The following is a 27,305-nucleotide window of genomic DNA, read 5'->3' on the forward strand; positions in this document are numbered from 1 at the left end:
TAGCTATGATGTCTACAGAGATCGCTTGCAAGACAAGAGATGAGATTGTTCTACCCATCAACGACGGTATTGGCGCTTACAGCGACGGGTCTCATTGGTCATTGGTCATTGTGGATCGCGTTCACAAGACAGCATTCTACTATGACTCCACGGGCGTGAGTCCTTACAACCAGATCCAGAAAATAGCCTACGAGGTCTCAAAGGGCCTCTTGATGGTCCTCGGGGAAGAAACGAAGGAATGGCAGTTCCTGCCACAAGAGGAGAGCCCCAACCAATGGTGGGACAACCAGTTTACCCAGGATCAAGGGCCATGTGGCCCCTTCGTTTGGAAGATGGCTAAGATCATGATCGAAAAAATCATCGCTCATCAACAGACTGGTCATGAGGCCGACTGCGATCTGTCGCTCCACCGCGGTTTTGACAGATATTTCAAGTCGATGTTCGACTCCTGGCTTGTACGATTGGAGATGCAACAATTCATCACATGGTTCAAGCTCGACCAAGAGTCTTTGACGTCTGTCGAGGAGCATGACCAAATTGCTGTGGAAGGCGAAGACGTAGCCATGTCTCAGGAGCTTCCAGCAGTGTACTTGGAACCCGAAAGACCTGCAAGTGAGAACAGCACCGAAACTTCCTCGGAAGATGAGCAAGATGAGGATCCCGCAGTATCACTCAACCGTGTTAGGGGAGGCGGAATCAGTCTCGTGGGTGAGGACGATTCAATCGACGACCTCTCGGCTGACGCGTCGTCTACCATGTTCGACGACTCGCCACCAAAAGACTTCAACATCAACGATTGGGACATGATGGACAATGTGTCTTTTGTCAATGGCTCCCGCGCCAAAGTACGTGGTGACGACTTGAGTGGTCGTGATCCGGACGCGACCCCAACGAGGGGGAAGTCAGACCAACGCCGCCAGTTCCAGCAGCACATCCTGCAACAAGACAAGGGTCCCACGAGTAGGAAACGCCATGCTGAGCCAGCAACAGCAGATCGGCCTCGTCCTCGTCCCCGCACACCACCGGAGCAAAATGTGGACGTGGGTGCTCCTCTTCCTGAGGGGTGGAAACGATCAAACAGCGTCGAGAGCCACTGGTCTGATATGTCCGGTTGAGCTTCTCATGGCGCGCGGCTGTCTTAGCTACGTTTATCGCCCGCATCTCGACGCTCAGACGACGGCCATTCGCAACGAACAGTGTCAGAATATTCAAGTCTCACCCTCTTTAAGCAAGCCTTCCGCTCTGTAAGCACAGTGTCTAGCATTTACGCGGCCTTGGGCATCACGGGAATTTCCTTGGTATATACGAAAATGTTGATTTGGGTTACGACAGAGGTCGGTTTGAAGGACTGCGGGAAATGTTTCGTTTTGCTTGGGAGTTTTTTTTTCCACAAGAGCTACTGCCACCTACTTGATCTTCTTCCCTTTTTTCACAAACAAAGTGCACGATATTGGAACCCTAGACAGAAGGGGCTTTGTGTTTTCAGATGTTGGCGTTTGGCGTAATGGTTGGGCGACGATACCCCACTGGGATGGCTCTTGTAGTTCAGCATAAAAATGAACAAGGTGTTCTACACACAATAATGCGCTTGCGTGATGCTGATGACGTTGGAGTTTGTGTGACTGTCACATCAGCCCTACGACGCTGATGCTGAGTTTAGTTCAGCTACACAAGCACTACTACGCTTCAGCGGTGAGCTGGAGTACGAATGGCGCAGCACGCGTAGCGTCGCCGTGACCGATAGCACACCACTCCAGCTGTCCTTTCAGCTCACATGCAATACCTGACTAAACCACGTCTAATCTTGCGCCCCGCGGAGCTTAGTGTAGCCCTCGTAGTAGCATCGCATTGCTCTTGGCTCGCACGCGATTTGCGCAGCTTCAGACACTCCGCGTCGCCGCTCCGCGACACACGGGCGCGCACCTCCGTCTCCGTCAATGCGCGGGCGGACATGGCAAAGCAACAAATTTCTGCATCCGAGTTTTCCCTATCCTCGAGCATTGCGCGCCGATCACCACTCGTGTTCGGGGGCTAACTGTACTTGCTTGATTGTTTCGCGTGGGCAGTTGGCAGTGGCGAACGGACGGAAGTGGCGAAAGAGTTTGGGTGCGAAGCGGAAGCGGAAGGTGCTGCGCATGGCATGCACGACATACGGTTGCGTGCCGAGGTGCGGCGGGATCATCAGGGACGGAGGTTCAATGTCGCAGGGATGGATAATGACGAAGTGGATTTGGACGTTGGTGATGAAGATGGAGAGTGGTGGTGGAGGTGATGGTTAGACGTATGACGTCATATGCCTGAGGCATCGACTTCGCATGCAGGCAGCACTCGGTGGGAGGATTGGCGGAGGAGTGGGGTGAGTCACGATAGCACACCAACACGTCAAAAACAGAGCCAATATGTACTTCGTCAATAGGCAAAATATACATGCACTTTATCTGACTGCTTCAAAATGCCAACCCGCAGAGTCCGCATCGTGTGTATATCAGACACGCACAACCAAACGCCCAAATTGCCCGCCGGCGACGTGTTGATCCACGCCGGCGACCTAACGAATCAGGGGAGTTATGCAGAACTCAATAGGACGGTGGAATGGCTTGAGAAGAGCGATTTTCAGGCCAAGATTGTTGTTGCTGGTAACTTACTCACACTTCCTGGTCACGTGCGCTGATGTATGATGTGTAGGAAACCACGACACAACCCTCGACCCGCCGTTCTTCCACTCGCATGAAAACAAGTGGAAATGGCCTAGTCCGCAGGATCCAGAGGCGTGTAAGAGGCTTTTAATTGATTCGCCGTCAATCACGTACCTACAACATGAAGCCGCAACGATCTATTTGCCCAAGACACGCACGCACTTGGGTGTATTCGGCTCGCCATACTCACCTGGCCGACGCGGCTGGGCGTTTCAATACTGGGGAGGTGAGGAAGCGGAGGAGATTTGGGAGACGGGGGAGATGGAGGGGGCGGATGTGGTGATTACGCACTCGCCGGCGTTGGGGTGTTTGGATAGGACGGCAGAGGGGAGCGCGGGGTGTGGGGCTTTGAAGGGAAGGTTGGCGAGTGTGAGGCCTATGATGCATGTTTGTGGGCATATCCATGATGGGAGGGGGGGTTGAGAGGGTGAGGTGGAGGACTGCTGAAGCTGACAGGACGGAGGATGAGTCAATGAGCGCTGACAAGACTGACAATGGATCAACAAATCCTGACAAGACGGACACTCCTGCTGAATTAGACCTGTCTCGCCTCGTCGAATCCGTCGAGAATTGGACAGATCCAGGCGCAGGAAACAAGAAGATTTCACTCGTCGATGCCACGCGGAAAGCAGGGTGTGGGATCGAGTATATGCATGCTGGAGAGGTGCCACGTCATGTCGTCCCTGACAAGTTCAGAGGACTCTTCGGGGAGAGTGACGAGACTCAGCCGGGTGCTCCAGAGCCGCACCCAATGTCCAGCCTCGAGGACGGTGCCCTCTTTTCAAGCAGTGAGGCGGGAGTGGAGACGTGGAGAAGGAAGGCTGGTGGAGCGATAGAGTGCAGGACTCGAAGCGACGTCGGCCGCAGCAAGGTTGACGCGCATACAAGTACACCTGGGAGTACTGGAGTGGAGCGCCGCGAGACTCTGATGATCAACGCTGCATTCTTGAGTGCGAGGGTCGTCGGAAAAGCATCCACGTTCAACAAGCCGATTGTGGTTGACGTTGAGCTGCCAGTGTGGGCGTTTGCCAGCGAAGCGGCGCTGGAGGCACAATGACATATCCGTTAAAGCACACGCTCGTCATCTCAGGCAAACTGTTGACGCTCTCCACACACACCTACCTCATGGTGTATATTCTTCGTGTGTTCCTCAAATCCTCGCTGACCACGTCTCATCGCCGGATCAGACCATGGAACGGGCCCATTGGCTGCGGCGGCCCACTTTCCCCGCATAAGCCTATGGCCATGGGCCACTCAGACAGAGTCGTTCGGGACGGGCCTTGCCTGTATCGACAAGAAGAAAACATTGGTGCTGTCTGGCGATGGTCGCGATGCAGCCGCCCGTGTCGAGGCCGCGTGCTGTCTCTCACGTCCCTTCCGGTGGTGTCGGGGGATCATCCTTGCGGGCGAGGTGTCAGGGCTGCACATCATCCATCGCGGTGGTGGGGTGAGGTGAAGAAGCTAGGGCGCGGTGGGCGTGTGACGGGCGGGGTGTCTCGGATTCCATGTCCTTCTAGCGACGACCAGACTGCACTCGACAATGCCGTGCGCCGTCATTTTTGGCCAGCGTAACTCGGGTTGGTCACAGTGACAGCAATACTTTGCGGTGGAGTGGTTGAGCATTTTGCCATTGGGTGGCAGCTGGATGTCACACCTGACAGGCCGACTCGTGGGCAGAACTGGATGACCTTGCAGCTAGTGTGCTCTTGGACGTGCCTATCGAGGCCGCTCGCTGGGTGGGTTTTGGCACATGGGGGTTTGGCAGTGGAGGGACCTGCATGGTATGATTGGGCGTATGTTTCGTAGGCGCCCAAGCCGATGCCTCGCATGCAGCGTGCCTCTGGACAAGGTGGCTCAGATGAGATGATTAGTTGCGTCTGGCTTAGCTGAGCGTGGCCGGATTGGCGCGGCCAGCAGCGTGCAGAGGCGCCGTGGAAGCTGCATGCAGGCTGATGAAGCGTGAATCGAAGAATAGCCTCGAGCCCTGATTCCTGAATGAAGCAGAGCGTGCTGCGGACCGCAGGCACATCCCCTGCCAACTCCCGTGGGCATACTCAGGGCCGCCTTGGGCGTGGTAGAGGCCCAGAAGGCCCCGAGAACAGTTCCGTAGGCTGACTACTTGACACCCCTCACGTCTCCTGCGTGGTACAGCTCGTTATTTCAAGTCCCGACAGCTTCTATTTCGATTCTGTGCTCCCACCCGCCGTTGTATTTGTGACCCGGATAGCCGCAAGCCGCAGAGATCGGGACCTCGCTGAAACCTTTAACCTCGAGTGACGTCGCAGGCCAGACCGCTACTCTCCGCAAGGAAGCCGCTGCTTGGACAACGACAGCTGCCCAGCATCGCATCCACTCTGCAGACTGGCCGTACACAGCCTCTGCTCTCGCCCAACAACAAAGAGCACGCACGCAGCAATCAAACTTGCAAACTTTTGCAAAGACTTTGTTTTATTCTTTTTCGCCGGCCGAGCCCCCGTTTCGCGTTGCCACGAGATTCTCCGGTTTTCTTCCGTCCTCGATCCAGGAACAGCCCGATCGGCTTGAGTCAGCACGGGCACCAACGTCGTCACCGCACCAGGAACAGGAGACTCTTCTGCAGCGTCCCAGCATCACCCCATACCCCAATTCGCGTGCCCTTAACACCACGCACATATACCCAGCAGCACCCGTCTGCTCGAGCCTGTTGCTGCTCGCTGCCCTACGCGATACATTCGCCGCCTCCAGCCACGACCGCGCACTCCCGCTCTCCGCCACCGCTCGCTTGCAATTGATCGGCGAGCGCATGTCTCATTCTTGACTGAAGACTCACCGCACTGTCTCGCAGCTATAAGACCGTGCAACACCACCCCGCCCGCACCTTCCCCAACCCCCCCAAAACCCCCAAAACCCCAACTATGGATGAACCCCTACCCGACCATTTCAAAGCACTGGGCGTCGAGAAGACCGCCGATGCCTCAGCCATCAAGAAGGCGCATCGCCTGCTGGTGCTCCACTGCCATCCCGACAAGGTCACCTCGACGGATCCCGCAGTGAGGCAAGAGAAGGCCGAGCTGTTCCACAAGATCCAGAAGGCCTACGAAGTGCTCATCGACGAGACCGAGCGCGCCAAGTACGAAGCCAGCATCACCCTCGAAGCCCTGCGAAGAGAGAAGCTCGCACGAGGAGGCGCCACCGCAAGCCGCGAGAAGGCGACGCGATTCGAGTCCCGCCCGTCCGCCAACACGTCCAGCAACCGCTATGCCACCGAGGAGCGCAGACCGACGGCCGCCTACGCCGACGACGACAAGTACTACGACGACCGTGACCGCGAGCGTGCACGTGCGAGCACCCGCAGCAAGTATGAAACATACTCTGCATACCCTCCCAAGACTGGCTCAACCCCACGGACCGAGAAGGAGTCATCGAGGACCACCAAAGCCACCGCCGACCGGACGCGATCTGACCGCACCAAGACGCGTGACAAGGAAGATCGCCGCAACCACAAGTTCGTCTCTGTCGAGAGCGAGTCGTCGTCCGCAGATGAGAAGGCACGCTACGAAGCAGGCTACAAGCGCCGCAGCCAGGAAGAGGAGGTGCGACGACAGAGTGCCGACACCCGCCGCAAGCCTGACGAGCGACGCTCATACGAGGACCCGCGCTACGAGACTCCGAGCGCCCGCAAGATGAGCACACAGGCCGAAGAGGCCATCCGCTACCTGCATAAGTCGCGCGAACAGGTCCAAGCTGAGATGCGTCCCACCATGGACCGGACGACATCGCGAGACTACTACGAGGGTAGTCGCTCATCACGCCCCAAGGAATCACGCCCCGAGCCCGTGCGCAGGTCCTCTGCCCGACCCAAGGAGCGGACAACCTCAGGCCGCGAACGAGAAGGCCGAGACCGTGACCGTGCCTTCCCTGAAATTGTCGATTGGGACGGTGACGAGAGCTCATCGAGGCGGATGCCTCCTCCGTTGAAGCAACACACCTCTTCGCCTGCAAAGATCGAAGTTCCGCGCGCTACGCCGGAACGCCGCTACACTGAGGCTCCGTCCCGTGACAAGCATGCCTCGACTTCGCCACCCCCAGCCTTCCACCGTTCGCAAACCATGCCATCAACGGTGCCGCATGCATCTTCGCGCAGCAAACCCGCCTCGGTCCCGCGCCCCTCTGGACTGCGAGAAACCATGACTCCCGAGCACAGCAGCCCGGAGGCATACCCATCTGTACCGCCACCCCAGCCTACCTCTGCCAGTAAGACCAAGTACTACCACTACCCCACACCAAACGGCAGCGTCCCTCTCCGCCAAGACGACCTTCTTGCAGGCAGCCACCGCACCGTCCTCCGCGAGCCGCCAAGCAGCCAACGCCACCGCTCGCCAGAAGCAATTCCCCTTGGTCGCCCCCCGATCGGCGCCAACCGCCCCTCGGAAGCCAACATTTCCAAGACATCCATGCCACCGCCACCCATGGGTCGCTCCAGCTCCTCGCCCATCCGCGAAGAGCAGCGCGGCCGCTCCGGACGCCCTCTGTACGGCGAAATGCGCAGTGACTCATACGCCTCGCAACAGCGACCTCGCCCCGTTCGCCAGTCGAGTTTCAACCCCAATGAAGTGCAGTACGCGCCCAAGTACGGCCCTGAAGATGTCAGATGGGCGCCTCGCGGCCGCGAGAACGAGCGCAGCGATTACGGCCCGAGTAAGCCCACGTTGGGCAGGACTGCTACGTATGTTTACTAGTCTTGCCGGACCTATTTGGTCCACAAACGCCAAATAAGAGATTCGAGGAGTTATGAGGAGAAGTACACACACAATGGTTATAGCAGGATACCCAATACCTGGTTTGATATTCAATAGGCGTTCATAGGTCCTAGTACTCTTGATTTTTCCTTTTTGTGTTTAGGAAGGGGACCTGGCATATTCAAACTCGACGCTTCAAGCAAGGGCTGCACAGCGTCGGGGTCAGGATCCCTTCTCTGTTTTTCTTTTTCTTTTGGTTGCTGGAAAGCAACTGACTTTCTGTACGGATACTATGAAATCCATACTTTTTATTACTACTCTCGCTCAGTCGGTCGGCCTTTCGGCGGACAACTTTTTTTCCCCCCCCCACGCACTACATGCTGTGCTGTGCTGTTTTTCGGTTCGCTTTTGGCGGACGTAGCTTTTTGATACTCTCGCTCGCTGTGCGATGCACACTCACTTTCGTTCAGATAGTAGATATACATATTATATAGAGATGATTTACACGATTTGATTCTTTTGCATGAGAATGGAGTTTGGTTGGGTGATGCGTGATGCGTGATGAGTGGTGTGGAAGTTGGAGAAATGGTATTTTGTGGTGATGTGATTAGGTTCTGGTGGGAGGAGTAAGAGGACTTGTGCTAGAAGTCATGGGGTGGGTTGTGCGTGGATTTGAGATAGGATGATACACCGAGTCTTGTGGTAGTAGCACGGCGGGTAATTGGCAAGGATTGGTTGTGTTTATGGTGTTTCGTGGTGGTTGTACTTTGTAGACAAGGAAATGTAGGTTCTGTAGCAAGTGTGTAGTTGTGTGCATTACAGTGTTAGTTTCTTGGGCGCGTGTGTCTTTTTTTGGTGTTGTTGAACTGCCTGATTAATGTACTATCATGGGTAAGTAAACAGCTGTTTGTTCGGTCCTATGTCGTCAGTTAACGACATGAATGAAGTAATGTCTCCGGTATACTTTTTCAGCATGGAGATAGAATGAGTATACACGAGTAGAAATATTGAGATGTGAGATATGCCTGAGAGAAGTCACAACGTGTGAGTACATATACATTGCTTGCGCGGCCGAGCTTTGATATCCATGTCATATGATCGTGATACTCCGTCTCTGGAACATCTTACTAGTGTCAAGAGGGCAGTCATATGTTTCATATCGATCTGGACCCAATGCCATCTGAAATGTCCCCACTCGCCGGTGCTGTCCCGATGCCTCCTCGAGAAGAAGCAGGCCGAAAACAATTTTTTCGCGTATTTCAATGCCTCCTGTTCCGCGCACCAAGATAAATGCGACGACAGGCCACTCATCTGCGGTAGTGGGTGTCATATCTTCCATAGCATCTCTCGTAGTGAACATGGAAGTGGTAGGGAAGACAGAGCGACGAAGGATCGAGCCAGGTGTAAGGATCGAGTCAGGGACAAAGACAGAGTCAGACCCCAAGTTCTGGAGACTATGGTAGCCTTCATTAAACGACCACTTGGTATTCAGTGCCAATCCCTCTAGAGTCAAGCTTGCCGAACGGATCTGTCCGTAAGTGGTATTAGGCGGTATCTGTTCCAAGACGAGATCAACAAGCACTGCATCTTGCTCAAGATGACAATTCCATATGGTGTTGAAGTTATTTGAGGGGCTTATACCCCTTGGCATGGTGTTTTCGAGAAACCGTAACTGTCTTGTCGCTTCGACGTCGATCGCTGCCCAAGACCAGCTTGGCGCACGATATTCTCGCGGTCGCGGCGTGGAAACCCTGGCAAACTTGTCTACAGGGTAACGTGAGTACCAGCATAGATCGAGAACGATTGTTTCTTTCCAAAGTCCCGCCACATACGTCTGCTTATTCTTGATCCTGTATAGATCGGCCAAAGCTGCAATCGCCCGGAGCTTATCACTCGGGAATGTGAGTTCGCGGATCACGTAGTCCTTGACGATTGCATGCCAACTCGGTAGGTCTTGGCTCTGTATACACGGCAGTATCCGCTCTTGCTCGTCCCATGTTTCGGCTCCTCGTGTCACCCATGGGTGGGAACCTGAGCCCCGGCGGAATTCGCCCGTGCGACAAATAAACGTGATGGCGGTTTTGGTGAATTCAAGCACTCTCGGCGACAGTCTTCGCTCTTGATATGTCCAGGCGCGTTGATGTATCGGAGTTGTTTCGGTCTCATCTGTAGGCTCTCTCGCCTCACCGAGAATGATATTGCTGGTGCGAATGCCGTCTACGAAGACGTATGGAAGTGAAAATACGGGTGACTTTTCGAGGGGCGTTTGGCCGACTATGACTTTGTAGCCACGGTCTTGCAAGAACCCTTTCGATACGTCATCGGCCGTAGAAGCTGAAATGGTCACCCATGCTCGCTGGTATATTTTAGGCATGAAGGCCAATTCTCTTGAGAGATCGTCTGCATCATCCTGAACAATGCATAGGCAGTCAACCCATAAATACTGTATCCCTATCCCTCTGCAGACGGTCACTGCATCTTGCAGAGTTTGCGGAAGTGTTATGACCGGAATCTGCCTGTGCATTTCCGTCATGGAAGAAACTGTTGTCTTGAATGATTGGTCACCACCCCACACATAGCTCAAGGCTACCCACGCAACACAGTCTCCCGGAGAGGTATGAATCAGTTGGACTTTGTGCTGGTCGTCATTCGTCCCAAGCTTTAGAAGGCGCGTAGGTACAAAATCTGTCGGCATTTCGGAGCACAACGGATGAGCACCATGGCATGTAGTCAGCCATTCACCGGCCTGTCGAAGGCTGTTTTCGGAGCCAACATAGGGGTCCTGCGCCCTCTTGATACTTTCTGGTACCTCATCAGCAGAAATGTCTGAGATACATTAGCTTCGACTTCATCTACTTCACTTTGTAAATTGTACCTGGTGATGCTTTGAGACTCGAGATCCATGTATAATAAAGCCCATGTCTGCAGTGGTGCTCAAAGCTCGGCGGCGGAAGCAATGTCCGTGGGAGCTCCACATAGAAGGAGTAGAAGTTGTGGTGTGCTTCAAAGTGGAATTTCACGTTCCACAAGCCTTGCTCGAACAAGGACCAGCATTGCCTAAACTTCCGACGCCATCGCTGCAAGAGCTTTTTCTGGATATCCACGGAGTACGCATCACGACGCCAACTTACCGCGTATTCCAATCTGTTTTTGTAAGTGCTCGCATCCCAACCTGAAACGAACAATTGCAGCAACAGTGCGCATCCATTTTTAATGCCCTCTCGAAGTTCCGATACAGTATGTGGGAGCTTAATTTTGAAAGAGTCCTCGGAGAAATTCTCACGTCGGAGCACGATACGCTGGCAGTGTTTACAGCTATGTGCCGGGCTGTACTGGCAAGGTTGCTCCATGACGTAAATGGACCTGCCTTGTCTCAAGTAGACCTCACAGTGCTCGCGATGACAAGACAGAAAAACAAATCAATGAGAGGAACCAAGGTCATGAAAGACGTAGCTCAGCTTCGTGGTAGATGTGGGTCGAAGGGTCGTCTGTTAGGTGTCGAGATAAGCAAGTAGGCTGTGGCGCAGTCATATTGTCGCTTGCGTATTAAATGGACCCCCTCTGCGCCTGATAATCAAATGAGCTAACGATTATTAACATGTTGTTAGCTAAAATCCTCCGGTTGACAGAGACAAGGACTAAAGTCGATTATAGTAACAAGTACTATAGAATTTTACCCAATTAATGAGCGCAGAAGCGTCGGATTGAGGGGTCGAATATTTCAACCTGCTTCTTAGGGGGTCCATTCAATACGCAACGCACCGGTAAGGCAACAGCGTCGCGTGCCGCTATTCAGCCTCGTATGCCGTGCAACTCGATCGCTCGATCGAGCTTCGAAGACTTCTTCGTCTCTTCCACTAAATTGCATTTCCCAAGTCACTCCATCGCTGTTATTGCAACATCATTGGGCCCTGCCTTCTCGAGCCATACACATTCGAATAGCACCATATAAGAACATTACCACGCAGCGCATTACCGATGTCTTCCAGAAGCAACACTCGGTTGATCCCTTCTTCTCCACGACCCATGCAGCGACGCTAGGGCCAATCGATTTACCATCCGTTGCCTTCGCAGAACATTTTCGTGCCGTTCACATTGAAGTCAGTCACTAGAAAGCCACGCAGTACTGAATCAGCCTACAGGCATACTCTCTGTCTTACCAAGGTTTATAAATATAAGCCTTCTGTATACATTCAAGGACGTTGGAGGAAACAGGTTCCGTAGCCAATAGCAGATTGCACGAGCAAAATATTAAAAAATTATCAGCTAATGTCGTTGAAGTGCAAAGCGGACATCAAACCGGCCGCTGCCTGGCGAGCTAGACGTTGTTAACAACCGTAAAGACTGACAGTATGTTGATTTTACCTTGGTACGTGGGCCAATCGGATCGCTGCCTTCGCAAAGCATGCAGTAAGAGCAGTGCCATTTACTAAATTTCATGATGACATTCTTGTTTGTCTGGACAATTACGAATCTGACGCACTCTTTTAGAACTTCACCTGGCCCCGGGAGCGCTCAATCAGCCTCGCCTGAACCGTCCGTCAAGACAACTACACTCAACAATTCCATACATGCCAAGTACACAACATCACAGATCAGCCCTCAAAACCACTTCACCGTGCCACCACTCTCCCCTTCCAAACCCCAATTTCCATACGTATCCATAAACCCCTCTTCTGTCAAATACTTCCTATGCTCCACACTCCTCCACGCCAACGTCGTGCCCAACTTCCAACTCGTATCCAACTTATCCACCACCAACTCAACGAGCTGCAAATCGCGCGGCTCCCTTAGCGTTTTCAGCCCCAGGATACTTTGCAACTCGGCCTTTGTGCTCGCGCGATGGAACGAGCTGTCCGGATCAGGGTGGTTGTAAAGGGGTAGCAGGTGGGAGTAGTTTGTTGGCACGATGTCGTTGTAGGGTTGTTTTGCGCCCCAGATTAGCCGCTCGATGGTATATCCTGCGTTGTTGATGACGAAGATGACGATAGGCAGGTTCTGTGCGATCATGGTGCCGATTTCTTGGATCGTGAGCGCCATGCTGCCGTCGCCCGTGATCAGCACCGTCCGGCTGGGTTGCGTGCTGGGCAGTTCAGAGCGCGCAACTTCGACGCCTAGCGTGGCGGCGGTCGCGAAGCCGATGCTGCCGTAGTAGATTTGCGTGATGAAGCGCGCGTTGGGCGGGAATTTGATGTCGCACAGGCCGAAGTTGGAGGTGCCGGTTTCACCGATGATTAGATCGTTGGGCTGCAGGAAGGATTCGATGGCGGGCCAGAGGAAGGATTGGGTGAGTTGGGTTGCGTCTTTGTCTAAGGGAGTTCGGGGCGCGGGGAGTTGGGGCTTGGGGATGGCGTGCTGGGGCTTTGAGGGGAGAGCGGCGGACAGGGAGGAGATCAGGGATTTGATGGACATGTTGGGGAAGATTTGGCCTTTGACTACGACGTCATGTGGGTTGATGTGGATAGTGGACTCTTCGGAAAGAGGGCGCGAGAAGGCGGCGGAGTTGGTGTCGCAGGGGATGTAGCCCAAAGTGATCTGGAAAGTCAGTGTTTGACCTCCAACAACACAAAAGGTCACTTACAACTAGATCAGCGGCTTTTGCTGCCTCCTTGACGCCGGGTGTGCTGACCTCTCCATTCCAGACACCAACGTACATCTCGTCGTCTTCGCTTACTACGCCCTTGCCCATATTTGCGCAGAACCACGGGACGTGGAGTTTCCGGACAAGCTGTTGCGCCTCCTCTGCCGCTCCAAATCTCTGTGTCCATGCATCAACCAGGATAGTCGGATGTTTGGCCTCCTTTAGCGCTTCAACAACAGCCTTGACCGCCCTCTCCTGAGCCGCCTCATCAACGTCCGGCTTCGTGTTGATAGGGTTGTCCAAAAGCTTAGCATCAACATGCTCCTTTGAAAGGTCAAGTGGCAAGAAAATGTACACTGGACCAGACTTGAGGAAGCACTCCCGAATGACCCGATCAATCTCCGCCGGCGCAGTCTCGATATCCCACAGCTCAGCCGCCGCGTACCGCAAGCCCTCAGAAGCCTTGTTGTAAAGCTGATGATCCGGCTTATTCCCAATAGAATGATGGATCATCATGTGATTCTTCTGTATGGGTCGGGGAGTCTGACCAACAACATGGATGATCTTGACTTGCTCGGACATGGCGCCCGCGACACCATTCAGAGCACTGAGCTCACCAACACCATGGGTGGTGACTACACATCCCGGGACGCCTTTTACGCGTGCGTAGCCGTCGGCTGCGTATGAGGCATTGAGCTCGTTCATGTTGCCAATCCATTTCAGGCCGTCGACGTGGAAGAGGTAGTCGAGGAATTGCAGGTTGAAGTCTCCTGGTACGCCGAAGATTGTGTCAACGCCGATTTGATGTATGCGCTCCCACATGTACCGCCCGAGGGTGATCTTTCCGGCGGGCATTTCTCCCATGATTGCAGGTTTTACTTCGGTGGGGAGAAACGCTGAGTTTTGAGAGGTGAACAAAGAGAGTTCAAGACTTAAAACGCTGTGTCGTCGACAGTCGAACCGATGAGGTCGGAGGAAGGTAAAGTCTAACTTGAAGAAGTCCAGACACGGTATTTGTATCCGAGTGTGCTGTTATTGCAAACAGATTAAACGGCAAGATCGACCCCTGACAATCCTGCTCGCGATTGTCCCCACTGATACGTGTCGAGATAAGACAATTGTAAGCCCGTTCGTATAGCACAAAGCTTCCTGATGTGTGTAGGTTCTGTAAAGTATACCACATGTTAGCTTGCAAACATATGACCCCACATCTTCACATATCTACCTTGACTACTGCCAGCACTTCGGCAGATGACGATGACTTGGCAGTGATAAGCGAGAAGATGCAAGAGGAAGGAAGAAGCAACGAGCGAAACAAAGTAGTCCTACACTAGCACCATGTCACTACATTGGCATCACATCGGCATGACAAGGCGTGTAGGGCGTCGTCTACCGCGGCACGGTTGTCAGCGGGCTAGCTACGTTGTGCAAATGCGGGGATCGGCGCTCGCTCGGGATGGAGCCGCTTGTTGTCGGAACGAGTTACGCTAGAGGGCAGGTCGCTCCCGAGAAAACCGACATGTGGAAACGCGAGCACAAGGAGGTGGTTTACATTGCTGTATTTCTGATTCAGTGAACTACTCAAGCGCTCTCTTCAGTCGTGCCATTGACTCCGTGTTTCTTCGCATCCTCGAAGCTCGCCATTTTGAAGTCATATGGCAGCTCAAAGTCTGCTTTGGGATCACCTTGGAAAGGCTTGAAATCCACAATCAACGAGTCTTTGACTGCGAAAACAGCGTCGTCGTCAATGTACTTGCTATTCCGGTCGAAGATCTGCGTGACGATAGGTTTGTACCCCGGCGCAGCGAGCTGTTTCAGAGTCAGCACATAGACACTACAGTCATGAATCTTAACATACCAAGAAGTGAATATGAGCCGGCCTCATCGGATGCCTATCCAACGCCTGCAATACCTTGCCCGCTGGCCCATCGAAAGGAATCGGGTACGGCACCGGCCTCAAGCAATAAAAGTCGTACTTTCCGTCCTTGCCAGTGGTGAACCTGCCCCTGAGATTCATGTCAGGTTGGTTGGGATCCTGCTGCTCGTACAGTCCATTCGGCGCGGTATGCCAAACATCCACGACCGCACCCTCGATGGGCTTTCCAGTCCTGAAGTCCGTGACAATGCCATGCATCCACGTCCTATCTCCCGTCTTGTTGACTTCATCAGAGACGATGCATGCGCCCATAGGCAGCTGGGGTGCGTTGTGGCGGTAGAAGGGCCCGAGGATGGCAGTTGATGTGGGCTCATCGGTGGCGTCTGAGGCGAGCTTGTAGGTAATTTCGTCGACGAGGGATTCGAGGCCGAGGATGTCGCAGAGGAGCTGACCTTCGTTGCGTTTGTCGTCGGACATTTTGCCGGCTGCGTTCATCTGTATGCTGTCAGTGACTTGTGTATGGACTGTGGTGCAGACATACCAACTCGACACCCTGCATCCACTCGTCAACCGTGAGCTCATTCTCGCGAGCGAAGTCATGGAGATGCTGTATCAAGCCTGCTGTGAGCTGCCGTACGCGCGGAGTGGCTTTGGGTCCTGTAGCGTTGATGACAGCTTGTGTGAAGTTCGGATTGAACTTGTGCTGTTTGCCATTCTCTACTGCTGTGCCATTGGAAGCCATTTTGTGACCAAGAACTCAAATTCAGCAAGCAGCTTTCTTGCGTATGTCAATGAGGATCGTGTGAGACTTCTCGGGGTATTAATACTGTAGTCAGCAAGCGACAAGAGTGTGCTCTGCCACGCCGCATATCAGACATAATGAAGAGCTCAGGGTCCACAACTAGAGACTGTAAGCGGCATGCGGGGCTTTGGAGCTTGTGCAGCGATAGTGTGGTTGGACTTGCAGCGGGAGTTGACGTCGGTGCAAGGTGCGCTATCCGAAACTAGGATTCTGCAGATATCTCGGGCCAATGAGGCACGAGGTGATTCGTTTCCAACATAACGGGCGTCCCACACGTCTGACACGGTGTAGCATCAAGGTTTGAACGAAGACAGTAATATATTGGTCTTGAATGATAAGCCGTATGCAAATGTCAGACGACTTCGGTCCTATACAATCGCCAATATGCGGCACCCATACATCCCAAAACTCCGACGCTCGTGGTCAAGAAAATAATGCACACTGTTCACATGCTTCAAACTCAGTCGCTGTCATCATCGACTCTTGCGCGCTTTGCCGACCGTCCCTCTGATTCTTGGAGACCAAAGCGCTTTTCGCCAGTCTTCTCGGTTCCTTTCTCGCCTCTAACCTCGTCAATCATCTGGCTGATGTTAAACGGGTCATCCGTGTCCTTCTCAAACTGCACTGGTCCTTCGCGAGCTTCTTGCAAATCAGCTCCTTTGAAGCCCTCCTTGGCCTTGCCCAACACTTCAAATTTGCTGGACTTGGTGATGCGATCGTAGGTCTGGCCCTCGTCTTCCCCATCATCCTGTTGGACGCTTGGCCGGTAGATACTGCTGATAGCGTCCTGTGCTGCAAAGAGGGGCTTGTCGTAGTGGTTGTCTTCGTTGATGCCGGCATTGAACCCACTGGACTGGTTGAATAGACGAGAGTCATACATCGACTCGCCGCTCTGTGTGGGCTTTGCCAAACCCAGAGCAACCTTTTCAGAAATATCACGGTTCTGCTCTCGAGCAAGCATTTGAATCTTGCGCTCTTGGCCCATGCGCGATTGGCGGAGCTCGCGCTGGAAATCTTCGCGGCGCTCCTTTCTGTCTGCTTGTCGCTTCCGTACAGCTTCCTCCTCGGAGTCGGTGTCTGAGTCGCTCGTAGAACGGCGGCGCGAGACGTTCGCGCGCTCCTCGCGGGCCTGCTTAGCTAGGTTGCGTAAATGTTCTTCTTTTTGCAGCTTCTCCTTCTCTGCCAATCGTTGTTGCATGACTGCGCGCTGTTTGACTTCCTCGCGAGCATGACGATCTGCCGCCTGGAGTGCTTCGCCAAATTGTGCAAATTTGTCGTTGATAGTGACGTCCTGTAGGCCTCGGCCATCTGCAGCCAGACGCTTGTCCAGTGGCACAGTATAACCCTTGGGATTCTTCCAATTACTGATAGGAGGCGGGATCTTCCACATCTCTTGATCCTCGGCGGTCAGCTTGCGTGGTGGGGAGTGAAGGACTGGAGGAGGTGGTGACGGCGGTCCGCGAGGTATCCTCTTGTGCTTGAACTTTGGTGGTTCAAGCGGATCAATCTGTCGTTGTTGAATCTTGAAGATTCGCGTCTTTCCCTGTGCTTCGCCCATCTGCGCGGTAGGTGTATATCGTACGAAAGTAGGCTCGTCGTTCTTGCGGCCCTGCACGTTCTTGGGTCGCTGTGCTGCAGTCTGACCGGCTACCAGCGCCATGAGTGCCTGCTCCGTCTTCTCCTTCGTCGCTTGTACGACTTCTTGACTTGGTCGCGCCAGATCTAATTGTCCGGCATCGGCTTGCTGTCGCAGGGGGATCAGATCCTTGAAGCTCGCTTGCACTATCCTCGAGTCGCCGTGTCCGCGCTTTGCGATTTCGTCGTACTTGGTCTTTCCTTCAGCATCGACTCTGCGGACCATAGCATTCGATTTCGATGGTTCGCCCTTCTTGCCCATGTCGAGCGGGTATTGTGCTACGTGTACCTCTGGGAACGCGCCGCCATCACCAAAATCTTCAGCACTGCGCGGTCGCCAGTTCTTCCTGGCGCCATAGGCAGGTGGGCCATTCTGCCTCCTTGCGACCTGTGTCTCGTACTGCTCGGTCGTCAACACGCGTGTGCTGCGTGTGAGCTCTTCTTCTTCGCCCGTGTATTTCGGCTTCGGCAGCGACTTCGAAAGGGCGGCGACGGACATGATGGGCGACAAGAGTGGCAGCAGGTGAGTGAGTGCAGGTGGACGCGTTCGCAAAGTTGATGATGGGCCGGCAAATTATCTCATCGAATCAGGCTCCCGCGGATTATCGTTCGGCCGCGTGGCGTCACGTGCGCAGAAGTTGGGCCTCTATCACGTGCCTGCCAATCACCAGCAGATACAAGCTCAACGACATAAACTTTCGACTTTCGACGGATTAGTTAGTTTACTGAGCTTGCATCTGTACAAAAACGGCTGCCGAAGAAGATGCGTGATTGAGGCTTGCATGAGGGCAATTGAAGATTCAAAACAGCTCGCCTAACCTCCAGGCCCCTGCAAGGATGATGATATGCAGGTACACTTTATCGACTTCAAGATAAAGTTGTCAAGTGCTTGTTGAGCTGGGAAATGGTGGCATTCTTTCCTGTCATTTCTCTCGAAGTATATCCAATCGGACCTGGACGCTTGCATCGTGTGCAGCTAGAGGTGGCTGGGAGTGTCGCTTTTCGAGGGCTGGGACACCAGCCAACCCTACAATAGAGACTGGTGCTATGACGTTGGAACACAGCGTTCTCGTGGGCCACAAACGAGTCATTCAACGAAGGGAGGGCTTGACTGATCCGGCGCAGGATAGCTGTTGTAAACAAATCGGGCGAGGCGTACAGCTTCAAGATGCTGTCCGGCTGGGGCATCGTTGCCTCGATGTCACTGTATCTATCAGCCATTCGTCACTCAGATCTGCAGAGGCGCTGTTGACGGGTGATGGTAAGCCATGTCTCCCGTAGCAGCCTGTTTCAGACATTACTCGGTGGTCAATGGCAGATGTTGGTAGCTGGCTCGCGAAGACGATGGGATTTTTTCAAGAAGACGACATTAGACCGTCAGCACAACACAAGGATGGCTTGCATCATAGCGACAACTGCGCGTAACCTTCCAAGGCTTAATCACGCGCTTAAGAGCGTTAGAATGCTAGCTCGAACATGTACTGTGACCAGAGGTGGCCGGGGCGCCTAGCTCGCGACTCGTCCCTCTTCAGACGGCCAACCCCAGCATCGCTATGGCAGAATGCAAACCTTTGCCAACTCCTTAGCAGCATGCCAAACTTAAGACGACTCTGCGTGCAATTGCGGGTCGTGTAGCAGCATGCCGCGCGTTGGCTACCTTACATGACATTCCCGCGCTGAACCCTGCTTGGTTGGTGTCAGTGCCAGCACACGTCTCTACATAAGCCATGCCGATATTTGGACGACGCCATTCTAAGAAGGGCTCCAAAGACGCATCACAACAACGCGACCCGCCGTCTTCGAGCCGCAAAGAAGGCAAGGAATCGAAGGATCCAAAGGAGGTGAGAGTGGTAAAAGAGTCGCCGTCGTCCAAACACCAGCGCACGAAGACCGCGCCCGACACACCGACTCTGTTGCGCCTGCCGTCTGCGAGCTCGACGGTCTCTGCAGCCCAACGATCACGACGCGCCTCGAACCCCTCGACGCCGACGGCACCCACGCCGCACTCGACGTCTTCGGCCACTCCAGCATCGTATTTTGCACCCCAGACGGCCGCATCTGGCGCAGAGCCCCGCTCACCGGCCACCAGACGACCACCAGCATCATTCAGCGCGGGCCATGATACCTCCCGCGGCCCGCCCGTGACGCTGATTACTCGCGGCAATTCGGATTACGCGCGCAGGACGTCGCAGAAGCCCGCCGACTTTGCCTACGCCCAGCAGCAGTTCCAGTCGTTGGGGCTGGTCTCGCCTGGCGGTTCGCAGTCCTCCAGTCGGCGCCCAAGAGACGACGCAGAGAATCTCAGCGACTCCACCCCGCAACCACCACAGCAACAACAACAAACACACGCCCCGGCCCAGCCCAAGCCCGACGCGACCGCCACGACCGCCACGACCGCCACGGGCACTGCCCGCACCACACAGCCCATGGCCAGCTCCATTGACGACTCGTCCTCGTCCTCGTCCGAGTCGGACTCGGGCTCGCCCAGCAACTACGAGGACCGCCGCCGCCCTGCGCAGAACGGGCGCAGGGCCACGGACACCTCAGGCACCGATGGCGAGCAGAATGAGGACCTGTTCCTGAACATTGCCGAAGACGTTGCGCCGCCCAAGCAGCGCCAGCATGTCGACTCGGCGCGCCACGAGAAGCTGCGCTCCCGCATCGCCCGCGTGAACCGCATGTCCTCGCCATCAGCGCTGCAGTCTCCGTCGCCCGGGCCTTCCACCTCTACCGCACCCACCGTCACCCGCATATCCTCGACCACCGAATCACGGTCCAACGTTCAGCCGCGCCGCTCGTCGCTCCTTCCCAGCGCGTCCCGAACGCAGCAGGAGCGCCCTCCCCAGTCCCCAGGCACGCCGCTCGAATCACCGCGAACCCGCCCGCCCGAGCTAAATAGCAAGGCATCCTTCTCTTCGCGAAGAGACTCGGATCTGTCGCCCCGTGACTTCCTTGCGCAGCTTGGCAACAAACGGCGAGGCTCACAACCAGAAGCAGTGCACACTCCACCGAGCAGGACCGGCACCTACCGCCCATCGAACCTAGGCCACTACTCTTCTTCGCGAGATGATGCTAGGGCGCCACAGGTCGAGCCTGTGCAGCGCGAGCCCTCGTCTCATGCCGACGGGACCGAGTCGCATGGCTCCACCGGGCCAGCTGTATCTGTCTGGGACGAGCTGGACGAGCTGAAGAGCCGCATTAGGCGCATTGAGATGGGCGGCAAGATCCCTTCGACTTCGGGAGCCATCGTATCGCAAGCGACAGCGGAACGACCACGGACGGCAAACACGTCCGCCACGACAGTCTCTTCTTCTCCAAATCAGCAGCGTAAATCCAACCTTTCGCCGCCCGAGTCCACTATAGACGGGCACACAAGCAGCCGTACTCATCCTTTATTGCGTGAGGCTCTAGCGAAAGCACGGCAACATACTTCCCCGGCTGTATATCGCGTCCTTGACGCCACAGTAGGCGAGGCCCTGACATTGGCAGAAATGACCGGCAGCGCCGGGCCACAAGGAACCCTGCACTCTGCCAGCTCAATTCTCGGAGGAGCCAATGTTTCTGACAGACAAGTTCGGCGCAAAGCTGACAACATGTGCCGAAGCCTCACGGAACTGTGCATAGCCCTATGTGAAACAAAGACAGGCGTGTCTAGCCCAGCAGTGAGATCATCAACCCATACCATATCGCGACGACCCAGCGTGCAGATCAATGGTGACTCTCCGACCGTTCGACAAAGCATCGAGCCCGAGAGTAACACCATGTCGAATGTCAGTCCTAGCCGAGCAATGCATCGGATTGAGGCCCGCAGGACAAGCATGCTGTACAATGGCAATGGCATACCGCGAGAATCAAGTCAAGATTTCGATCACGAGAGGCAGTTTTCCTCGCGGCTCTCACGTGCTGGTACAAGCCTCCACCGGAATCGTAGTAGTGTGGATGACGACGACGAAGATCCTATTATGAGAGCACCATCTCGTGCAATGACCGACTTCAGATCTCTGCGACCAACAGAGAAGAGCAGACTTGCTGCTCGACAATACACGTCCCGTGAGCCACTGCCAGAGCTACAGTCACCGCCTTCGTTACAGTCTTCCTCGAGCCTCCGACGGCCCACAGCCACCCAGAACGAGAACAGTCTTCTCTTCCGAGACAACAGTCGACGCTACGACTTCCGCGAAAGCTCTCCAGCATATGAGAAGCAAGTAGCAAGCACACTGCGTGCACGTACCCAGCTCGCGGTCAACCGAAACCCGAACAATCGCAACTCGATCGGCGGAGTATCCGACCTGACCAATAGGAACGTCACCTTGGGCAGGAGGCAGAGAGGAAACAGCACTGGCGAGTGAGCACAAAAAAACAGATGCCATTCCTAGAGCTTATATTGACGATTGTTGACGTTATATACCCAGCCTACTATCCGGCCGAGATGTGACGGAGCTGCGACCTGCCCGGCACTCATCCGCGGCGGCGCAGTCTTCACCTATGTTGCAGGGAGTAGCAATGAGACGCAGAGTCGAGTCGGGCCTGTGGTTTCGAACATTCTCCGCCGCTGCTGCGTGTTGATACAAAGCCTACCAACCTGCGGCGCGGCACTTTTTCTTGGAGGCTTACATTGAAAAGCTCCCGCATCGTTTTTTTCGCGACGCAAAGTGGAAGATCTACTTGGATCGCCCCTTGATGATTTGCATTTCTAACTGAGCGTAAAAGGAGGAGTTGAAGCGTGTTTGCATGCATGCGCACGAATGAAGGGTGTATTCAAAATGGCGTTTTTTCTCTCACACACACCGGCTCGCATGGGCTTCATGTTTTTTTTTTTTTTTTTTTTTTTTGCCTTTCCTAGTATCTCCTTGGCGTTTTGTTTGGCATTGCATCAGCCTTTATTTTCGTGTACATAGTTCAGTCAATCGACGGCGGAATTGAAGATTTCTTGCAACTTGAAAGTATTCCGTGGGTGAATAGAGGTGGGCTGCTTTTGCTTGCGCTATACATGCATGCTGCGGCGTCATCCCTTCCCTTCCCATCGCATGCGCAGTGCTGACAGGGTGCCAGTGCCAGATGCAAGATCACAGAGTAGAACATTGTCAGTCCTCCAAAGGCATGGACGAAAGGAGCGCAGAATAGAATGGGACTGCTGTCCTGATTCGTAGACAACCATGGGGGAGAAACTATCTCCTTTCCTTCCCTGTCTCGAACTGCTCGATCACGTACATCACTTGCCAGCGTGGCATCATTTGTGTGAAGTACGCTGGGACTGTTCAATTCGACTTTATAGATTGAGGAGAGTGGGGATTGAATCTTGAGCACATGGTGAATTAGGGGTGTTTATAGGGCGGCTGTGTCAACTCTGACATGCACACTGTGTAGGCGTTGTGATACACGTTCGGCAGGGCAATATCAGCAACGTATTTCCCACACTTCAGCATACACACGCCCATGAGCTTTCAATGTGAAGTATGTATGTTGCCTTGGCAGTATAGTAATATCTCTACCCAACTATCCAATATTCCGTTCGTATCCAAAAAGCCTTACTCAGAAGCTCCTTCCTTCACTGCCCAACTCAAACCCACCCATCGCGCTCACGCTCCTCCCTCGCACTACCACCACCTTTCAACCACCCAACCCCAACATTCGCCACGCCCTTCCACCTCTCCATACTCTTCTTCTTGCTAAACCGATACTGGCGCTCGCGACTCTGTTCCAGGCGCTGCTTGAACCGCACCTCCCCCGTCTCACCCAGGCCCGCGAGTTCCATGTCCTCACGAACTTCCGCCTCCCTGAAGCCCAGGGCGGACGTAGTTCCACGGTGCGATCTCGTCGAGCTATCTCTATGTAAGTTGGGTTTGGAGCCGACAGTTGCGTTTGAGCAGACTCTTCGCAGGCGGTCTTTGAGGTCAGCTGCTTCGCCGTCACCGAGGATTCTGCCTTTGCGATTGGAAGGAGGCGTGCGGTAGTCCCAGTTTGAATTGGTTCTGTGGAGGGTGAATTTGCGGGGGCTTTGGTCAAGGGCTTGACTGAGGTCTTGGATGTCGTCGGCGCGGGCGCGCATCCGTTCGAGGGATTGCATGCGTGGAGCGGCGAAGGCGCGGCCTTGGACGGATTGTGAAGGGCGCCGCGTCATGGAGGGGTTGCGCTGGTGGGTGTGTAGGGAGCGCTTTTCTTCGATGGCCATGGCGACTTGGGCGACGGAGTTGGGGACGACGTCTAGAGAGTTCTAGTATGGTCAGCTCAGCCTTGTATTGTGGAGATAGAATAGACACGAACCATGTGTATGAGCACAATGGGCAACTGGACAATTACCAGCTTGCTGAACGAAATTAGCTGGGACGGCGATTGAGATGTACGAGACTAACGTGTGTGTGCTGCTGACGATTACGTTCAAGAAGTATCGTACCTCGAAGTATTTGCCTGCAAAATTAGCCACTGGTACCTTGACAAATGTAGCGAGGGTCTTACCACACTTGACTGTACCGAGGCCGCGAGGTAACTCTAGATCGCACGTCCGAATATGCGTTTGATGGGTAGAAACTCCGTGCCAGCCAGCAGAACCCTGCTTGACCATTGATTTGCTAAGTATCGAGCGGTCATTGTTGTCGAAGATACGAGCTTGGCCAGCCGACTTCTCCATTGTCGATGCAGCAGCCTACAATGAGGACTTGTTAGCTGTAAACCATGTAAATGCCTCTCTGTCCCTGAACAGACATGGTTGTAGCACAATATATCTCGTTCCAATTGCAGCTCAATCTTTTTGACCGTCTTGCGGCTGTTGTTGGCGATGTGGACGTCGACGTAGATGCTCGTCCCACTAACCCAGACCTGTCGATGGAGGCCTGCTGTGACTCGAACGACTTCCAGGGTAGTCTCACGAGGCTTGACCCACTCGTCGGATGCCGTAAGTGGGCTTGGTAGCGACATGAGCGCTTTCTCGGCTGGTACTCAGTTAGTTCAGTTAGTTCAGTTGGAGGGAAATAGATGTAAGACACGTACGGTCATAGACAGATAGTACTGTGACATCCTCCGATGTCCTCACAATATATTGCCTGCCGTGATCGCGGACGAGGAGTGACACACAAAGCACGTATCGTATCCTTGCGTTCTTCGACTGGAATGGCGGAGGTCCGACGTTAAGTGGCAAACTAAGATTAAACGCGAGATTCGTTACGGATGGCATCAGATGCCAGAAGACGTTGCGGGGGCTGATCGGCTCTTGTGTATCCACCATGTTCGCTGGTGGCGGGTTCTTTTCGTCGAGTAGCTCTGTAGCAAGATTCATAAACACACAACGTCTGTTTCCACTGATCTCCTCTATTCCAAGGAGGTCGATAGATATTCGGGCTATGTCCAAAGTCCTTCTATGACGTATTCGCTCAGCGTCGTCAACGTTGATTTGTACTGTTCCCTCAATTGACCCTCCACCTACGAATATGCCCGCCAATAAATCGAGACCGAGATCTATACGAGGATGTCGATGTGACGGGAACTCAAGTAGCTCCTTCGAAATTGGCTCTCGAACAAATGTTCTAGAAGGTATGCGTCGATTAGTATCGTGTGATATGGGATCGAGCCGCGCAGCGACATGGCGCACCGGCGACTGCGAATGTCCACGCCGAGGAATAGTATGGTCAGGTGGCGGTATGCTTGGAACCATATTGAGTGTCGTGGTGGCTGGGGCGCGCTGAGTTATATGCTGGAGTGGTGGTCGTGATTTGGAAGTGCTGCGTGCGCGCGTTCGCGATGAGGAGCGTCGTGGCACATTGCCATGTGGTATGCTGTATATACTTGATATGCTGTTGTTGTCCGCTGGACTTGGTGGGGATGGCGTTCTAAAGGATCGTCCTCGGTGAACAGATCTAATGCCATTGCTCTCTAAGCTGATCTTCCGGTCCGGCTCCCTGTTTTCACCATTGCGATGGTCAACACTGGGGCGTCGCTTTGAAGCCACGGACGGCTTCCGTGAAAGATCGGGGCGAGACGTGCTTCGCGGCAGTTTCTCTGAGACAGGTTTTCGTAGCAGTGTATCTGCTAGACTGGGCTCGGTGAGTTCACGGATATCTGAGAGAGGACGTATTCTCGCCCAAGAAGAGGCGTTGGTGGAGTGTCCTATGGGTTCACCAAAGTTACTGCCAACCATGCCGCCACAGCCAAGGACTTGACTGCTATCGGACCCGGGCGATGTAAGGAAAGAGGCGCCGCTCTCTCTGTCGAACGAGAGACCTGGCGGAAGAGGCTGGTCTTTGCTAGACGAAGGAGTGTGCGAGTAACCTGACCCTTTCAGCAGCCGCCCCGCGATCTCGGAGAATGTCATCGCTGCATACCGTCAGCAGCCGTTGCTGAGATGCTCTAGGTATGCCAGACAACTCCGTGAACGATAGGCTTCGCACGAAGTACGGCTAGAGATTAGATGCTGACCGAGTAGTTGATGCGGGATCCGATACTGCTGAAATCAGGGGAAAAGTCATGTGAGACTATGTCGATGCTCGATATCCTGTGGGGCGCGGCGAGGTTTGTCGCGGGAGGTGTACATGGTGAGAGAACGCGAAGATGCGCTATGATGTTGCAGATAGACAGTGTTTGAGAGGAAAGTGCACGGCATTCTATGCTCCTGCCTCAATCACCCCGCGAGAAGTAAACAAAGCAAGCACAGATTGAGGCGAAATGTGCGAGAAGTGATTTTAGCTTGACGTTGCCTACATCTGCGAATTGTTCACCTGCACAATTCTGCGAGTCCATGTTACTACGAATTGCACCTGGAAAGTGAGTCTGTAATCCGGTACTACATGATCTACAGCATATGTCAAGCTCCGCATAGGATTCACCGCTCCTGGCGATTCACGACGCATAGCTCACGTCCGTCTCGCTCGTCTCGACACAAAACATGACCACCTCATCACGGCACAATTCCACTCGACACGCACTTGGAATGTCACGATGCACCGTAGCGCGTACCAGAGTTGTCGTGCGAGTCTCGACCGCCTTCTGGTCACCTGTTCGCTCAGCCGAGAAAAAAGCGGCTCGACGCTAGGGCGCTTCGGGATAGCAAGGCTCATGTGGTGCATAAAAGCAACGACTTCGGCGAATCCCAGGCGAAGTGCTGGCACGGCTGCGTGGTGCTGAAGCACGAGTGAACAGGCTGGGTGGCTCTTTCCGTGTGTAGTCTGCAGTGCAGGCGGGGAAGCTACGACGAGCGTGACCGAAAACACTTTGCGCTGCAGCAGCGTTGCGTTGTCCACGTCACAGCACCCCAACGTCGCGACTGTAAGAGCAGGCCTGGCGAAACTCAGGAGGGGTCTATCGGTGCGAGTCGACGTATGAACGTGCTGGTGCCTATCTGCTATAGGTGATGGCTGCGCCACATATCAGACGGAGGTGCATTGTCAGCCCTACCGCAGCGGCACGGTTTGCAGGTTCGCAGCGTCTTCATCCTCGTCGGCGTTTGACGGTAAGCGAGCTCCGAGGTCGGATAGAGACGCGCGACTCGACCGCGGGTGCTCGTTCTCCACCGCAACAAGTCGTAGAGGTGCGCAGAAAATCGGTGGACGGTCGCGCATGACCGTGGTGAAGATGCGAGCAGGTCCGCGCCGGCGATGGGAGGCGGCCGTGGTGATAAGACTGCAGGCTCGCAGGAGATCCGGAGAAACGAGGTCGCAATTCACGATGGCGCGGGAGCTAATGCGGCGCTAGACCGCATGCGGCGTCGCGATCCTGTCGGCAGCAGATGCCATGTTCGGCGTCCGTCGTCGACCACGGCCGTCTTCATTCTGGCTACGCTGCGCTGCCAGCTCAAGCTCGAGACCAGGGAGGGCTGCATGCGCCGTGAGCACCCCGCGAGAAAACTCTGTGGACGCCTTGGCCGGATCGCGAGTGTGACGTGCAGCGCGGAACGGCCGCGTGCTATTTGCTGCCCGCTGCTGAGGCATCCTTCTTCTGGCGGGCGAGCAGACGTTCTATCCACACAGCGAGAGCCCTGAGAGTGCCTGGGCGCGCTGGTCCGCTGGAC

At 54.5% G+C, this 27,305-nt stretch overlaps 12 protein-coding genes across 12 annotated transcripts in view; 5 read left to right on the forward strand and 7 right to left on the reverse strand.

Annotated features, from left to right (window-relative positions):
• Positions 1–1,115, forward strand: part of SNOG_11866 (hypothetical protein) — a gene marked incomplete at both ends in the record, with an annotated part of 2,171 nt that extends 1,056 nt beyond the window's left edge. Inside the window, one exon of the mRNA XM_001802051.1 lies at positions 45–1,115. Within this exon, the coding sequence (XP_001802103.1) occupies positions 45–1,115 (1,071 nt within the window). The remainder of the gene's footprint in view (positions 1–44) is intronic.
• Positions 1,116–3,102: 1,987 nt separating this feature from the next.
• SNOG_11867 (hypothetical protein) lies at positions 3,103–3,753 on the forward strand (the record flags this gene model as incomplete). The annotated part of the gene is made up of 1 exon (XM_001802052.1): positions 3,103–3,753. The coding sequence occupies one exon, from the start codon at positions 3,103–3,105 to the stop codon at positions 3,751–3,753; it is 651 nt and encodes a 216-aa protein (XP_001802104.1).
• Positions 3,754–4,691: 938 nt separating this feature from the next.
• On the forward strand, positions 4,692–5,493 carry SNOG_11868 (hypothetical protein; the record flags this gene model as incomplete). The annotated part of the gene is made up of 2 exons (XM_001802053.1): positions 4,692–4,802; positions 4,924–5,493. The coding sequence occupies 2 exons, from the start codon at positions 4,692–4,694 to the stop codon at positions 5,491–5,493; spliced, it is 681 nt and encodes a 226-aa protein (XP_001802105.1).
• On the forward strand, positions 5,339–7,414 carry SNOG_11869 (hypothetical protein; the record flags this gene model as incomplete). The annotated part of the gene is made up of 1 exon (XM_001802054.1): positions 5,339–7,414. The coding sequence occupies exon 1, from the start codon at positions 5,591–5,593 to the stop codon at positions 7,412–7,414; it is 1,824 nt and encodes a 607-aa protein (XP_001802106.1). The 5' UTR covers positions 5,339–5,590.
• A 373-nt stretch (positions 7,415–7,787) lies between these two features.
• On the reverse strand, positions 7,788–7,899 carry SNOG_11870 (hypothetical protein; the record flags this gene model as incomplete). The annotated part of the gene is given in 2 exon segments (XM_001802055.1): positions 7,788–7,855; positions 7,875–7,899. 2 exon segments carry the CDS (start codon positions 7,897–7,899, stop codon positions 7,788–7,790), a joined length of 93 nt encoding a protein of 30 aa, XP_001802107.1.
• Positions 7,900–8,504: 605 nt separating this feature from the next.
• On the reverse strand, positions 8,505–10,109 carry SNOG_11871 (hypothetical protein; the record flags this gene model as incomplete). Its single annotated transcript, XM_001802056.1, has 2 exons — positions 8,505–9,824; positions 10,047–10,109. 2 exons carry the CDS (start codon positions 10,107–10,109, stop codon positions 8,505–8,507), a joined length of 1,383 nt encoding a protein of 460 aa, XP_001802108.1.
• A 2,067-nt stretch (positions 10,110–12,176) lies between these two features.
• On the reverse strand, positions 12,177–13,859 carry SNOG_11872 (hypothetical protein; the record flags this gene model as incomplete). Its single annotated transcript, XM_001802057.1, has 3 exons — positions 12,177–12,184; positions 12,229–12,949; positions 12,996–13,859. The coding sequence occupies 3 exons, from the start codon at positions 13,857–13,859 to the stop codon at positions 12,177–12,179; spliced, it is 1,593 nt and encodes a 530-aa protein (XP_001802109.1).
• Positions 13,860–14,535: 676 nt separating this feature from the next.
• Positions 14,536–15,613, reverse strand: SNOG_11873 (hypothetical protein; the record flags this gene model as incomplete). Its single annotated transcript, XM_001802058.1, has 3 exons — positions 14,536–14,804; positions 14,854–15,366; positions 15,413–15,613. The coding sequence occupies 3 exons, from the start codon at positions 15,611–15,613 to the stop codon at positions 14,577–14,579; spliced, it is 942 nt and encodes a 313-aa protein (XP_001802110.1). The 3' UTR covers positions 14,536–14,576.
• A 520-nt stretch (positions 15,614–16,133) lies between these two features.
• SNOG_11874 (hypothetical protein) lies at positions 16,134–17,807 on the reverse strand (the record flags this gene model as incomplete). The annotated part of the gene is made up of 1 exon (XM_001802059.1): positions 16,134–17,807. The coding sequence occupies one exon, from the start codon at positions 17,805–17,807 to the stop codon at positions 16,134–16,136; it is 1,674 nt and encodes a 557-aa protein (XP_001802111.1).
• A 1,228-nt stretch (positions 17,808–19,035) lies between these two features.
• Positions 19,036–21,657, forward strand: SNOG_11875 (hypothetical protein; the record flags this gene model as incomplete). The annotated part of the gene is made up of 2 exons (XM_001802060.1): positions 19,036–20,561; positions 21,009–21,657. 2 exons carry the CDS (start codon positions 19,036–19,038, stop codon positions 21,655–21,657), a joined length of 2,175 nt encoding a protein of 724 aa, XP_001802112.1.
• A 1,211-nt stretch (positions 21,658–22,868) lies between these two features.
• On the reverse strand, positions 22,869–24,223 carry SNOG_11876 (hypothetical protein; the record flags this gene model as incomplete). Its single annotated transcript, XM_001802061.1, has 3 exons — positions 22,869–23,512; positions 23,609–23,951; positions 24,011–24,223. The coding sequence occupies 3 exons, from the start codon at positions 24,221–24,223 to the stop codon at positions 22,869–22,871; spliced, it is 1,200 nt and encodes a 399-aa protein (XP_001802113.1).
• Positions 24,224–26,688: 2,465 nt separating this feature from the next.
• Positions 26,689–27,225, reverse strand: SNOG_11877 (hypothetical protein; the record flags this gene model as incomplete). Its single annotated transcript, XM_001802062.1, has 2 exons — positions 26,689–26,802; positions 26,992–27,225. 2 exons carry the CDS (start codon positions 27,223–27,225, stop codon positions 26,689–26,691), a joined length of 348 nt encoding a protein of 115 aa, XP_001802114.1.
• Positions 27,226–27,305: the final 80 nt, after the last annotated feature.

This window comes from Parastagonospora nodorum, assembly GCF_000146915.1.
Source record: "Parastagonospora nodorum SN15 chromosome Unknown scaffold_20, whole genome shotgun sequence".
Taxonomy (NCBI): domain Eukaryota; kingdom Fungi; phylum Ascomycota; class Dothideomycetes; order Pleosporales; family Phaeosphaeriaceae; genus Parastagonospora; species Parastagonospora nodorum.